This window comes from Microchirus variegatus (assembly GCF_963457635.1).
Source record: "Microchirus variegatus genome assembly, chromosome: 16".
Lineage (NCBI taxonomy): Eukaryota > Metazoa > Chordata > Actinopteri > Pleuronectiformes > Soleidae > Microchirus > Microchirus variegatus.
Window position 1 is genome coordinate 10,368,168 of NC_139817.1, and position 14,329 is coordinate 10,382,496.

General features: G+C 37.1%; 1 protein-coding gene across 1 annotated transcript; it reads left to right on the forward strand.

Moving 5' to 3' along the window:
* Nucleotides 1-6,566: 6,566 nt before the first annotated feature.
* On the forward strand, nucleotides 6,567-13,716 carry LOC310937915 (uncharacterized protein; the record flags this gene model as incomplete). The annotated part of the gene is made up of 9 exons (XM_083902304.1): nucleotides 6,567-6,630; nucleotides 7,171-7,427; nucleotides 7,714-7,810; nucleotides 8,040-8,306; nucleotides 9,692-9,805; nucleotides 10,954-11,022; nucleotides 11,789-11,839; nucleotides 12,090-12,198; nucleotides 13,245-13,716. The coding sequence occupies 9 exons, from the start codon at nucleotides 6,567-6,569 to the stop codon at nucleotides 13,714-13,716; spliced, it is 1,500 nt and encodes a 499-aa protein (XP_083758430.1).
* Between the last annotated feature and the right edge of the window lie 613 nt (nucleotides 13,717-14,329).

Below are 14,329 nucleotides of genomic sequence, written 5' to 3' on the forward strand. Positions count from 1 at the left end.
TATAGGTTATGATTAAGTTGATCTCATGTCTATGATCGTCAGAACCCATACGCATTGTTTTTGTACTCAATTATTGGCATCACATATATATGTATATATATATATCACATATATATGTATATATATATATATATGTATATATATATATTGTTCAACAATGTTAAATCACAATAAAGATTCGAAGAAGGGCATTGAATTACAGACAGGTATCTGCTCTGAGTCGAGTATTTAGCTGAGAAGTGTCTCCCTCTGCTGGTCATTATGAGTACTGCAATGTGACTACACAGTGTATGTGATTTATTTATTTGACTTGTATAACATTTTTGCTAAATCATGCTAAATGTAATGTCTGTTTAAAAATCAACCTCTAGGTTGTATCCCCACAAAATACATGAGAGTACGTTTTTCTGTCAATGAAATAGAAACAAAATAATCTTCAACTTTGAGCAAAATGGTAATTTATGTTGACTTCAGAAGTATAAATGTATTGGCTCACAACATAGACTGATGGATGGACTGTGTGAGCGGACTGAGTGTGGGAGAGTTAGAATCTCAGTCTGTCCTGACATGATCAGTCAAAGTGAAAATGCACTGGATGTGATTTCTTCACGTTGTAATGATCCGTGTCAAGCCAAGCTCTATTTTTTTCCCCCACTAACAGTAATCATTTCAAGGGAAGATGTAACACCCGATTTTCCCACTTCTTATGACATCTGCCTGTCTGTCTGAGACGCGGAACTTTTGTTTTCAGTTTCCCAATTGTCAATTTTTGTGGATGTGGAGCATAAGGTGTTTCCTGCATTTTCTCTTTCCTTTCTTCTGTGATCAGTATGGGAAAGAGGTACACGACCTTATGTTGTAGCTTATTATCGTGTCTTGTCATATGTAAACATCCATCCATTCACCTTCTACCGCTTTATCCTCCACATGAAAGGCGGGTTACACCCTGGACAGGTCACCAGTCCATCACAGGGCCACATTAAAGACAAACAAATATCCAATGACACTCACACCTACGGCCATTGTGAGCTTCCAGTTTGCCTTATCCCTAAATCTGCATGTTTTTGAACTGTAGGAGGAAACGGGAAAACCCGGAGAAAACCCCGGCACACACGGCGAGAACATGCAAACCATGTAGAAAGGTCCTTGTTCCGACCAGGTAGCAAACCCGGGTCTTCTTGCTGCAAAGGCAAGCGTGCTAACCACTACTGTACCTCCGCAAACATATTTTTATTATTTCATTAACCGTTAGTGCCAAAGCGGCACGGATCTGTTCCCGCAGGTGCACCCATGGTAATTTGTGGTGCATCCTGGAGGGTTTGTGTTTATAAGTCACATATTCAGCCTTTAATATGTGCAGGGTTTTTTTTCTTTATGTGTTGTTGAGTCAAAGTTATGATTCTTTTTATATCACATTTTTAGTAGCGATACAAAATAGCAATAATTGTGCAGACGTCACAAAATAGACCGTTTTTATTTTCTTTTTGTCCATAAAAACGAGCCACGTAAACTTGAATTGTGACGTATTTCCAAGTTTCACAAATTAATTCAGATTTTAAACATTTTAAGTACTTTTTGCTCAGGTGTGAAAGCATTGAGTGCCAAGAGTTACATTACATCAATGTAAATCAGCAGTTTAACCCTTAGAACACGTTTTTCCAACCCATTACTGTGTTCAAACATAAGAATGTGCAATATAGAGTGTATTATATCCTTTTTTTTTCCATACATACTACATAAACACACCTGAGCAAAAAGTAGTGCAAATGTATAAAATAAAATAGAATTTGTTTGATAAACCTTACCATCACATACACAAAAACATAGGTCGAACACTTTTCAAAGAATTGGAAATTGTAAAAAAAAAAAAACACAATTTATTCTGACACTGTAAACTTATAAATATAGAATTATATTGTGTCTAAAAAAAACATAAATAACGGTGGATGCCATTCGATGAAAAAGTCTCAAAAGTCAGTGGAGAAAAAAACGAAAAGAAAACCTGTCCAGTAAAGACAAACGGGCCAAGGGTGTGCCTGTGGTATGGATCCATGTGTGAGCACTAAGGCATTCGTTTAAAACTAACTGTTAAATTAAGTCAACATTTTTAATTACCTCCATAATAAATTCTGGGGTTTTTCAAACAAGGAAAAAACATTGACATGTGTGATCCGTATCACGCGTCTAATCTGAGGGATATAGATTACAGAGTCAGTTTAACAAGGGTTTTCCATGCAACCATGACACGGCAAGTTTGAAGTTTGGCATCATCATCATCATCAGCAACAACAAGGTGGCAACGCTGATATCATGTAAATCTCCTGTATTACAGTCATGTTGTGACAGTCGATGAGTGGAACAGGTCGGAAACCCCACAGAGGTTTCACACTGTCATATGACCCAGGTCACTCCATGCAAACCCTAACCCTGGTGAATGTGATGTAATGTGATTGTTGAACATCATTGAATATTTGGAAGTTCCGGCATAAGAACATGATGGAAGCGATAAAGTAATGGTGTCTGTTTGATTTGTTGGATGAGAATTTCTCTCATTCAGAGGTCTGACTTTCCCAAATGATGTCTGCTGACATGTTCTGTGAACCCCGAGAAAATGTGTACTGTGTGTGCTTTGGTTCATGCTATCTTTGAAGCACATTTACATAGCATTTATGATCTGATTTAAGTAGCTGTATCATAAATAATGGTCTCAACTCATTAAAAGGCTTAACTAGTTTTTACTGGGCTGTGGATAACCCTCATTTTCTAATAAAACAGTGGGACACATTCGTAAAAACAAGGAACTTATACTTAATTACGTGTAAAAACAAACAAACAAATCATTTATAAAATAAAATAGCATTAACTTGCAGACTTTTGACTCTATGTTTTCATTAGATTGGAATACTAAGAAGTTGGAAGTTGCGACAACAACAGTAGTTTCTTCTTGAGGTTGTTTGTCCAGTAAATGCCACACAATGTCACCAAAAAAAAAGCAGTGGACTGTAAATGAAGTGATGAATATACAGTAAATTGCTGATGTCAAAGTGGACAGTATTCATGAGGTCATACATGAGACAAAACTGTGACACACAGAGAGAAATCAGGCAGGAACAGAAAGAAGGGGGGAACCAACAGTTTCAAGTCCAGACTGCTTCAGTTTGACTTGTGTTAGTGGGTGTATTTTTAATAAAACATGCCTGAAAATGAATATTGTCATTCAAATTGTCAAAAAAATGGATTGTTTCTTCTTCATCGACTAGCTTTACTGTGTATATTCATGTAAACACAGTTCACATTAACGTTCACATTAATCCTAACTTTAACCGGATTATCAGGAACAAGGTTCTGCCACATTAGGACCAGTGGTTGGTCCACCATGATGACAAGGTCAGCGGTTTAAAAATGTCCTAAATATTATCCCTAACCTCAAACATAATGAGGTAATACCTAAAACTGACCACACGTTCCTCAGATGTAAGGCTCTCTGGCTCTTTAGGACCAGGTTTTGGTCTTCATGAGGACTGTTGGTCCTGACAAGGTCAGTCTTTACACACACGAGTACTCTTAAGTCACAATTTAATTTAGTGTTATATATATGTGTGTATATATATATGTGTGTATGTATATATATGTATATGTATGTATATATATATACATATATACATATATATACTACCCAATTAAAATACATGACATTTGTCATGTATATACTGTTATACTATATAGTATAACAGTATATACACATATATACATCATATATATATATATATATACATATATATACTACCCAATTAAAATACATGACATTTGTCATGTATATACTGTTATACTATATAGTATAACAGTATATACACATATATACATCATATATATATATATATATATACATATATATACTACCCAATTAAAATACATGACATGTGTCATGTATATACTGTTATACTATATAGTATAACAGTATATACACATATATACATCATATATATATGTATATATATATACATATATATACTACCCAATTAAAATACATGACATTTGTCATGTATATACTGTTATACTATATAGTATAACAGTATATACACATATATACATCATATATATATATATATATATACATATATATACTACCCAATTAAAATACATGACATTTGTCATGTATATACTGTTATACTATATAGTATAACAGTATATACACATATATACATCATATATATATATATATATATATATATATACATATATATACTACCCAATTAAAATACATGACATTTGTCATGTATATACTGTTATACTATATAGTATAACAGTATATACACATATATATGTAAATATATATATATTTATACACATAAATATACTGTATATATATATATATATATAATGACACCTGTATATCCTGTAACTGTGCCAAACACAGTAAACACATGCCAGTAACGATTAATGAACTTCATTGAGAGTTATGTCTTCCTCCTGTTTACAGTAATACAGTAAGTGATGATGTAACACAGGTTAACACGACAGCTTGCTCCTCCTCCTCCTCCTCCTCCTCTATATATATAAAAAACCCCGAGCAGCTGCACAGAGACACTTCAGAGCACAGGGAAGAAGGAAACAACTCATGAAAACACTGTTGAATTAACGGCAGGTAAGAAAACATCAAGTCTGCGCAATTTAAAATGATTATTATTCTTAGTATTATTATTATTATTGTTCACACTTGTAAGTGGATGCAAGCACATTACACATTTGTTCTTTCATAGCATTATGATTTATGATAAGTATACTTCATTTAATAATCAAATTAAATGAAATAGTCCTTTTTTTATGTTATTTACCATAGTTTATCCATGGTCATTTATTGAATTTATATTTAGAGTTTTGTTTTAATTTATTATTTTGTTGTTGTTGCTGTGTTTGTTTAGTCTTTTGAGTCATGGCTGTGTTTTTGTTGTTTGTTTGTTTTGTTGACGTAATGCTTACTTTGTGGATGCCAGGAAGAGAGGGTTGTTGTCTAAGATAAGACAAGATAAGATAAGATCGTCCTTTATTTGTCCCACAGTGAGGACATTTACACTAAAGATAAAGACAATCTATTTTTACAATATATATAAAGATATGAACACTAGAATTATATATATATATATATATAAAAAAGTTAAAATAGAATATAGAATGTACATTATAGAGCGTTTGAACAAAAGTTGAACATGGGAAATGATGCACTCGTGTGTGTAATATGAATCCAAACATAGACAAACAGAATATTTGGTTTAACTTTAACTCCGCCCAAATGCCTCAACTTCCATGGAATAATTTAGTGACTTAATTCACATGAAATTCCTCTAAAAGCCCAGCAGATACACAATAACAGACAAAGACATGAATCACACCTTTCCACAGAACCCTGATACAGTTCTATGTGTGTTAGGACCGTTTTTTTTCCTGGCAAAAAACACTGACCTTGTCAGGACCAGTAGTCCTCATGGAGACTAAAACCTGGTCCTAATCAGGCAGAATCTCATTTCTTAATGAACAGGTTAAGTTTAGGTCCAAGATTTGAATTGTGGTTAGGTTAAGATGAGGGTTAGGACAGTGTTTATTATCAATCCTGGTCCTGGGGATTCACTGCCTTGCATGTTTTAGATCAGGGGTTTTAAGTTCCAGATACCTGTGACTAAATGTGGATCCACTGTGATCTGTGCATTGTAATGCACACATGTGTTAATGGTAAATTTAGGCATGATTATTGTTGAAATCGCACATAATTTTTCTCAAGACAACTGGAGAAGTTGTTTATGGGTTATTATGCTATTATTTTACTGGTCTGGCCCACTTGAGATCAAACTGCGCTGAGTTTGACACCCCTGTTTTCAAAGTTTCCCTGCTCCGACACACGTGATTCAAATATCCAGGTCGTCAACAAGCTCTGCAAAAAGCCTGGTTTTAAGAGCCATGTATTTGACACACAGGACGGTGGGATCGAGTAAAACACTGGGTTAGGCATGAACTTTTTATATAAAGGTCGTGTATAGAGCTGCAACTAACCATTATTTTCGTAATCGATTAATCTGTCGATTATTTTCTCGATTAAACGATTGGTCTATAAAATGTCAGAAAATGTAAAAAAAAAAAAAAAAACGTTGATCGGTGTTTGTCAAACCGGGAAATGACGATGTTCTCGAATGTCTTGTTTTGTCCACAAACCAAAATGATTCAGTTTGAATGATTTCTTTGTTATGTGGAGCGAGGAAACAAAGGAAATATTCACATTTAAGAAACTAAAACAATCAGAAATCTTGTTTTAATCATGAGAAAAGCTTCAAACCGATTAATCGATTATCAAAATAATCATCGATTAACTGAATGAAGCTCAATGCAGTCTCCTAAAGAATAGCTGTGTGTGTGTGTGGGCCTGTGTGTGCGTTATTTTATGACTCTGTTTTAACTTACAGGGAAGTTATTTGTTTTGCAAAGTTTTGTCATGCGCCAATGATTTGAACAAACCCAAGCATAGCTCACATCATGTGACACTGCACTTTGTTTTTGTTTTTTTTTGTTTTTTTAACATGTGGAAAAATCCCTTTTCTGTTTCTCCACCACCACCAGGTCTCAATGAACTGGGCCATTTTGGTAATTGTGCAAGTCATATTTCAGCCATGTCTCTCAGGTGTGTACGACAATGGTACAAATGCACACTACCGTTCAAAAGTTTGGGGTCACTAAGAAATGTCCTTATTTTTGAAGGAAAGGCAGTTTTTTTTTTTTTCAATTACATACATCAATAACATTAAATGAATCAGAAATACACTCTATACATTGTTAATGTGGTAAACGACTATTCCAGCTGCAAATAGGTGTATAGAGGCCCATTTCCAGCAACCATCTCTCAGTGTTCTAATGGTACATTGTGTTTGCTAATTGCGTTAGAATGCTATTGAAGGCAAATAAAAATCATTATTTCTAATCTTGTCAATGTCTTGACTGTATTTCCTATTAATTTTGCAACTTTTTTGATGAATAAAAGTGTGACTTTTAATGGAAAACACAACAAAATCTTATACGTGACTCCAAACTTTTGAACGGCAGTGTATGATACACAGCACGTTAAAGCTGCCATGTAAGGTCAAATAATCCACTGTTAACAATGGACTAACTTTACTTCTCCGGCAGACTTGTTCACTGTTGAGGCAGAGCAAAATATGTACGAGTCAGAGTTCGGAGGAGACGTTGTGATGGGCTGCAGCTTTCAGCCTAAAACAGCCGGGCGTTTGGATGACGTGCACGTGACCTGGCACTGGATTGGACCCGACTCTAATCGGGAAGTGTACATTTCGAATAATGGCAAGGGGCACTCTGCGTCTCAGGAGTATCAGGACAGAGCGACACTCCTCACCGACCAGCTGAGTAAAGGCTGGTCAAAGCTACAGGTCATTACTTTTTTTTATGTCTCATATGTGATGAGAGGGGTTATTTCCTGAAAAATGTTGCCATCTCACTTTCATCCCCCCTTGGGAATAACAAGCGATGTGAGGGTTGAATTTCCCCACAGATTAATCCAGAAATGTCCCACGTGAAAGTATCATACTTATTAATAACGAAAACATGATATCTGTATCACTATCTGTCATATACATACAGATATGACACTTTAAACCTCACATTTGGCCTTGAGGACATTTAATAACATCTTTTTTTTGTTTTTTCACTTCACAGCTCTCCAAGCTCAAAATCAGAGACTCTGGGACGTATCAGTGTTTGGTGAAAACAGCGGAGGGAGCCGACTATAAAACCATAATTCTCTCTGTTGTAGGTAAGTGACGGCGACTCTGACTGTAATTCTTTTTAGGGACTATGTTCTAGGACTATATAGCGGGACCATATAGTCATTTCTGGGCAGTTACACGTTACACACATTTTGAAAACAAAAGCAACTAAGCAGCTTCCTCAACATCTTCCGCCAAATCTTTACCGAGATTATGCAACACACTTCATTATAATTCTAAGAAAACATGTCTCCCCCCTCCTGCTGCTTCCTCCAGCACCGTATAAAGCAGTGACTAAGCACATCGAGAAAGCAGCAGAGGGCGATGACCTGCTGCTGACCTGTCAGTCTGAAGGATACCCTCAGTCCACCGTCACGTGGAAAGACGGACGTCAGCGCACACTTGAGTCCAACACCACTGCTGCGTCGACGTCGGACCAACTCTTTAAAGTCACCGGTCAGATACGCGTCAGCTCATCAGACAAGAACAACTACACGTGTGTCTTCACAGAAGACGGCCACTCTGCAGCATTTCACCTTCCAGGTACATTTCTGTTATTGTGATGATCCATCTCTCTCCCTCCTTGCTCCCTTTCGCTCCCTTCGGCGGTAAAATCCCCCCCAAAAAAGATAACCAAATCAGCTGAGATGTAAGCAAATAGTATTTAAAGTGACATATGTAAAATGATATTCAAAACATTGCACGAGTGTGTTTGCCAGGTTTTCCAAAGGTGCACTTGTACCTGGTGTGACACTGTGTTCATGCACATACAACTGTCTTATTATTTATTTTTATGATCACTTAAATATTTGGTTGATTTTCGCATGTCAACAACAGGTCAGAGACGGAAAGAGACCATAAAAACATTATACTTTAAATACCCACCAGCAAAGTGAAAGCGTGTCCAGTCCGTTCCGCTTTGTCAGCCATCTAAATTTAAACGTATCTCCACTGCAGAGCCTTGTTTTACTTCTCCTCTGGTTGAGACATTTTTGAGAGGGGTACCGACGGGCTTTTTAACTGCACTTGTTAAATACACAGACAGAGAAGGCAGGACAGTAGCAACACTCACGCACTGCACTGCCGCAGCAGACAGGAACCAGTAGGACTAAGGCCATTGTTGTCATCGGTGCACAGAAGGTCGGGGTAATAAATCCAAGACGGGAAGTTCAGGAACGGAAGAAACTGGACAGAAGGATGCAGATTATGACACAAATAAAAACTATTTAGAACGTTTCCTTAATATCTGCTGGCACACCATGGTCGTATTATCATGTCTTAAAAATGATGCATCTTACATATAGCACCTTTAACTTAACTAAAACACATTTCCAAACTCTTTTCAATGAATGAAGAAGAGTTGTCCTCATTTGAACTGTCACATAGAAAGACAACTGTTGGGAAAAAGCTATGACACATGGAAATGTGCATGGCCTACATGTTTTGATGTAGACACCTATAATGTCAATAGAGGTGACGGGGAGGGTTCATCCTGTTTGTCAGCGAAGTAGGAAGTGTTTGTGGTGTTTTTTGCGTAGATGTGTTGCTGTGTTGATGTCATCACGCGTAGGAGTGTGGTGTAAAAGTGCGCTCTAAGTTCTAAGTGTTTGTACATTTGCTTTTCCCTTCGCCTGCAGTGTGTTTGTGCTTTGTGGGCACATACAAATCAGCTTATAATTGTGTTTCTGTTTCTGAAACTGACAAACAAGAAACAAAAAGAAAAAGTCCTCGCCGGGAACATGACTTATAGAACATTAATCACTGCCAAAAAGAAAACCTCTGACCTAATTGGAATTTTATAGTGGTTAACAATACAGTATTTGGTTATTTCCACTGTGGCCAGACATATTGCCACAGTTGCCATGACTCACTTCATTAGGCACATTTTTAATCCTCCGTCACTCTTTTTTTTATTATTATTTTCACAGATGAAATACCAATACCACCGGCGAGAAACGACGCTGTCCCTGTTATACTGATCACCGGAGTCGTGCTGGTTGCCGTCGTTGCCGTGGTGGCCGTGTATCATCGGCGGCGAAAAGGTAAACCCGAACCCAACAACAAAAACAAGTCGCAGCTGTAGAAAACAGAGACAGAGAGAAAAATCAGATTTCAGCACATGAGACAATTTTATATTTAGCTGCAAATCAAACCAGCTAAATATAAAAGTGACACGGTGACAAATGGCACTAATAGAAAATGTAACAAATGCTCTTTTCACACAGCAACAGATGCATGTGCAAGGGATTTAATACAAGGATTGTACTTTATAAGCTGATTATCGAGGACACTGACTGGCAGGATCTGATTTACAGACCTGAGGGTGGGGTTACCCAGAAATCCCACATGGTAATATAACAAAGAAGGATAATCCAGTTTGAGGAGCGCTTCATTTCCTTATGGTAATTTCTTCATAAAACATTTAATCTCCCAACCAGACCAGAAATTATATAAGGTGTTCTGTTTCAATCAACATAAAGTAGTTCTGAATTCATTAGTCATCATCTAAAATGTACACTCTATATAGGTGTGATCTCACTTATAGATTGTGAAACATGTTTATGTTTACTGAGCGCACACATAAGAGGAAGTGTTTGAGAAATGTCTCTGTGGTGTTTACAGTACATGCCTGAGTGTGTGTGTGTCATTTGGCCTTTGAGGGAATTTCAGGATCATGTGACTGAATTTTACGAGAGCATGACAATGCTGATTTGGACCCAAGTCAGAACTAGAACGGTGGAAACACCCAGTCAAATTGATCTGTTTTTCGGGGATTTCATTAAGGCATGGGTAGTTTTTCAGTGTGAAAACATTCTGGTCACACGCGTAAAAAAAACCCAGTCAAACAAGCACCTCGGGCATTTCAGCGAACCGATTATCGCGCGTTTCTCTGTACACGCGTTCCAGTTCGGCACGTGTGAGAAAGAGCTGAACTGAAAGTACTTAACTGATTATAACGTGTCATAATCACACAACTGTGAGACATAATTAGGAGAAGACTTGTGCAAACACAACTCAAGGAAACAGAGCAGAAGTTCCACTTTTGGACTGACTGACTTACAGTAAAGGGAAGTGCTAAAAACGCACGTCATAACATACATGTGAGCCACTAGAGGGCAGAGCAGGAACAACATGACAAAAACAAAACAATGTTTACATATATTTTCCTCCCGTTCTTTTTTTTTTGTAGGATCCAACGCGTCCAGTACCAGGAACATTGTAGTCGATGCTCGAGGCAGATGTTTTCCTGCTTCTACCTGTGAGTTCTAACAAAGCTGCTGCTTAGAACCCTTAAAGGTGCATTATGTAATAAATCTAAAGCAACTGGCCATAAAATCCTCCTAATATGTCACAGAGACTCAGGATTAATGTTCATATAACAAACTGAACTCACCAACAACAACAGTACAGCCAAAATATTTGCATTAAAAAAAATATTTTGCAGACTGCAAATCATGTTTACGTTTTGCAATCATGTTTTGGCATGTGGCGCCACCTACCGCTGTCTACCAATCATTGCAGTCAATAGAGTCTCAGCTGCCGAGCAACAACGGGTTGCCAGTTACGTCAGAAAACGAAACCTAAAAGACCTCGGTATTTTGAATTTGAATGTAGTAACCGTTTTTGGCCACATTCTTACATATGCACCTTTAAAATATCTCTTTTCTATTTTGGCCACATTTGCCACATCTTGATATGAACACCGCTAATCTGACACTTGATGTTAACCTTATTTGAGCAAGGTGGTGTCATAACAAAGTCCAATCATGTCTGGCATTAAGATGTATATGTGACAAAGGTCGGAATACTCCACCTGTTTTAATCTGATTATTGCACACTTGACCTCATTCTGGTTAACGTATCAATAAAACAAAGTCTGTTCAGGAAGCAGCGTCTTAATAAAGGTGTTGGTTTTAAATAAATACACAAACATGTTACAGAAGTGCATTGCATGCATTTGAAAAAAAAAATATATATATATATATATTTTTTTATAACATTGTTTTTCTCAATCTTTCAATCAGGTCTAATAATAAATAACGAAGATGAGGAAGAGAGAACTATTTTTAATGAAGGTAAGTGACTGACCATATTTGGTCGTCGCCTCAATTAAAATGTGCATTTCTTTCTTTTAATATGCCCTTTTCACGTCAGTCATTTTGAGACCATTGCACACGCAGGTGTTACTGATATTTTGTGTCATATAACACATAAGCTTCATTCTGTGGAAATGCACACACCACACAGCTCACCAACGCTTCCTCCCCAACGCCTCCTACAGGGAACAATTTCATCAGTCTTCTCATCAAGCTTTGTTTTCTGCAGATTGCATGGAGGAAAATCTGCAGGTGTTTCTGAAAGCCCGTTACTCGGAGGTGAAGCACCAGTGGCCCACAGTCAGTGTGGAGGAGCTGCCTCACACGCTCCAAAACAAGTGAGTCACACAATCACTTGTTCATAAGAATTTCAGATGTGCTTACTGACAGAAATGAACATGCAGTCACAGCGACAATTTCATGCTGCCATATTTGACAATATGAGTCAGTCTACTTTTGGTTTTGGGGAACAGAAATGTTCTATGCATAATAAGCTGTAAAGTTTACAGTATTTACTTGTTCTTACTTTTTTGTCAAATTGTGTGAGATACTAAAGTATGACTTTTTGGACAGATTTTGGACGACATACTATAGTATGACTTTTTGGACAAATTTTGGACGACATACTATAGTATGACTTTTTGACAAATTTTGGACGACATACTGTAGTTTGACTTTTTTGACAAATTGTGTACAACATACTAAAGTATGACTTTTTGGACAAATTTTGGACGACATCCTAAAGTATGACTTTTTTGGACGACATCCTAAAGTATGACTTTTTTGGACAAATTTTGGACAACAAACTAAAGTATGACTTTTTTGTCAAATTTTGGACAACATAATATAGTATGACTTTTTGGGACAAATTTTGGAACGACATCCTAAAGTATGACTTTTTTGTGAAATTGTGTACGACATACTAAAGTATGACTTTTTGGACAAATTTTGGACGACATCCTAAAGTATGACTTTTTTGAACAAATTTTGGACAACAAACTAAAGTATGACTTTTTTAGACAAATTTTGGACAACAAACTAAAGTATGACTTTTTTAGACAAATTTTGGACAACAAACTAAAGTATGACTTTTTTGGACAAATTTTGGACAACAAAATATAGTATGACTTTTTGGGACAAATTTTGGACGACATCCTAAAGTATGACTTTTTTGGACGACATCCTAAAGTATGACCTTTTGGGACACATTTTGGACGACCTCCTAAAGTATTACTTTTTTGTCAAATTTTGGACGACATACCAACATATGACTTTTTTGGCCAAATTTGGACGACATACTGAAATATGACTTTTTTGGACAAATAGTTTTTTTGTCTTTTTTGTCAAATTTTGGACGACATTCTAAAGTATGACTTTTTTTCAGTGAAGGCCAGTCTGTGAATCTTCAAGCTTTACTCCCAGAAGCTGGAGAGATACGTTTTCTTGAGGGAGCGCCAGGAAGTGGGAAGACAACCCTCGCCTACATCCTGGTCTCCTCTTGGACAGAAGGAGCCACGGACGTCCTCGATCTCAGCGGCCTTCGACTTCTCATACACGTGGACTGCAGCGCAGTGAAGGGCGACTTGTTTCCGGAAATAATGACTCAAGTGTCTCTCGCGGGACAAACAGAACATGACGTGAGAATGGTGTTGACCAAGTCCGACAAGGCACTGCTATTGTTGGACGGCCACAGGGAAGGGAACCAAACATTTGACGAGTCCTTGAGGAAGTTTCTGGGTGAAAGAGGGGGATGCAGAGTGTTGATCATGGCCTGCCCGGGATCATGCCCCTCTCTCAGGGAGACGTTCAGGACTGCAGTGGTTCTGAAGCTACAAACACAAACTGTAAATTACTAAAGTTAGTGACTGGCAAAACTTTTGAGGCACTTGTTACATTGTCTTTTAAAAAACAACCTATGTATGATGTTTTGTTTGTGAATGTTGTTGTTGAATGTAAATATACCGCACATGAAAGAGATAAATAAATAAATGTTTCTTTAGCATTCTTTACTTGAAAGTCCTGATCGTGTTTTAAACAGTTAAAATGAGAGCGATTTTTAGCTGCATTTAAACCTCTTGTGCCCATTACACTCCAGTTCAGTATGTTGATGATTGCAGTTGTTTCACTTTCTGTTCTGGGAGGGAAAAAATGTATATCATTACTGGGGTCATTAGAGTCTTTCTGCTGTGAGAGAGAAAAAAAGGGGAAGTGACTCAGAATTCCTGGCAAAAGACTTTGCTGATTCCAGTAACATTTGATCTGAAAAACGATGTTTGACTGTTCTTATTATTTTTTTTTTTTTTTGCTTATTACTGCTTCTTCATCATATAAATGAGAGAGGAAGCAGGTTCTGGGCCCTGTCGTCATCATCACTAACTGGCACTAACAGTTATTCTCTAACTCTTCGAAACCTCTCTGAATGTCCAGGGTGTATTCCACCGCTCACTCAAAACCGTCAACACACACACT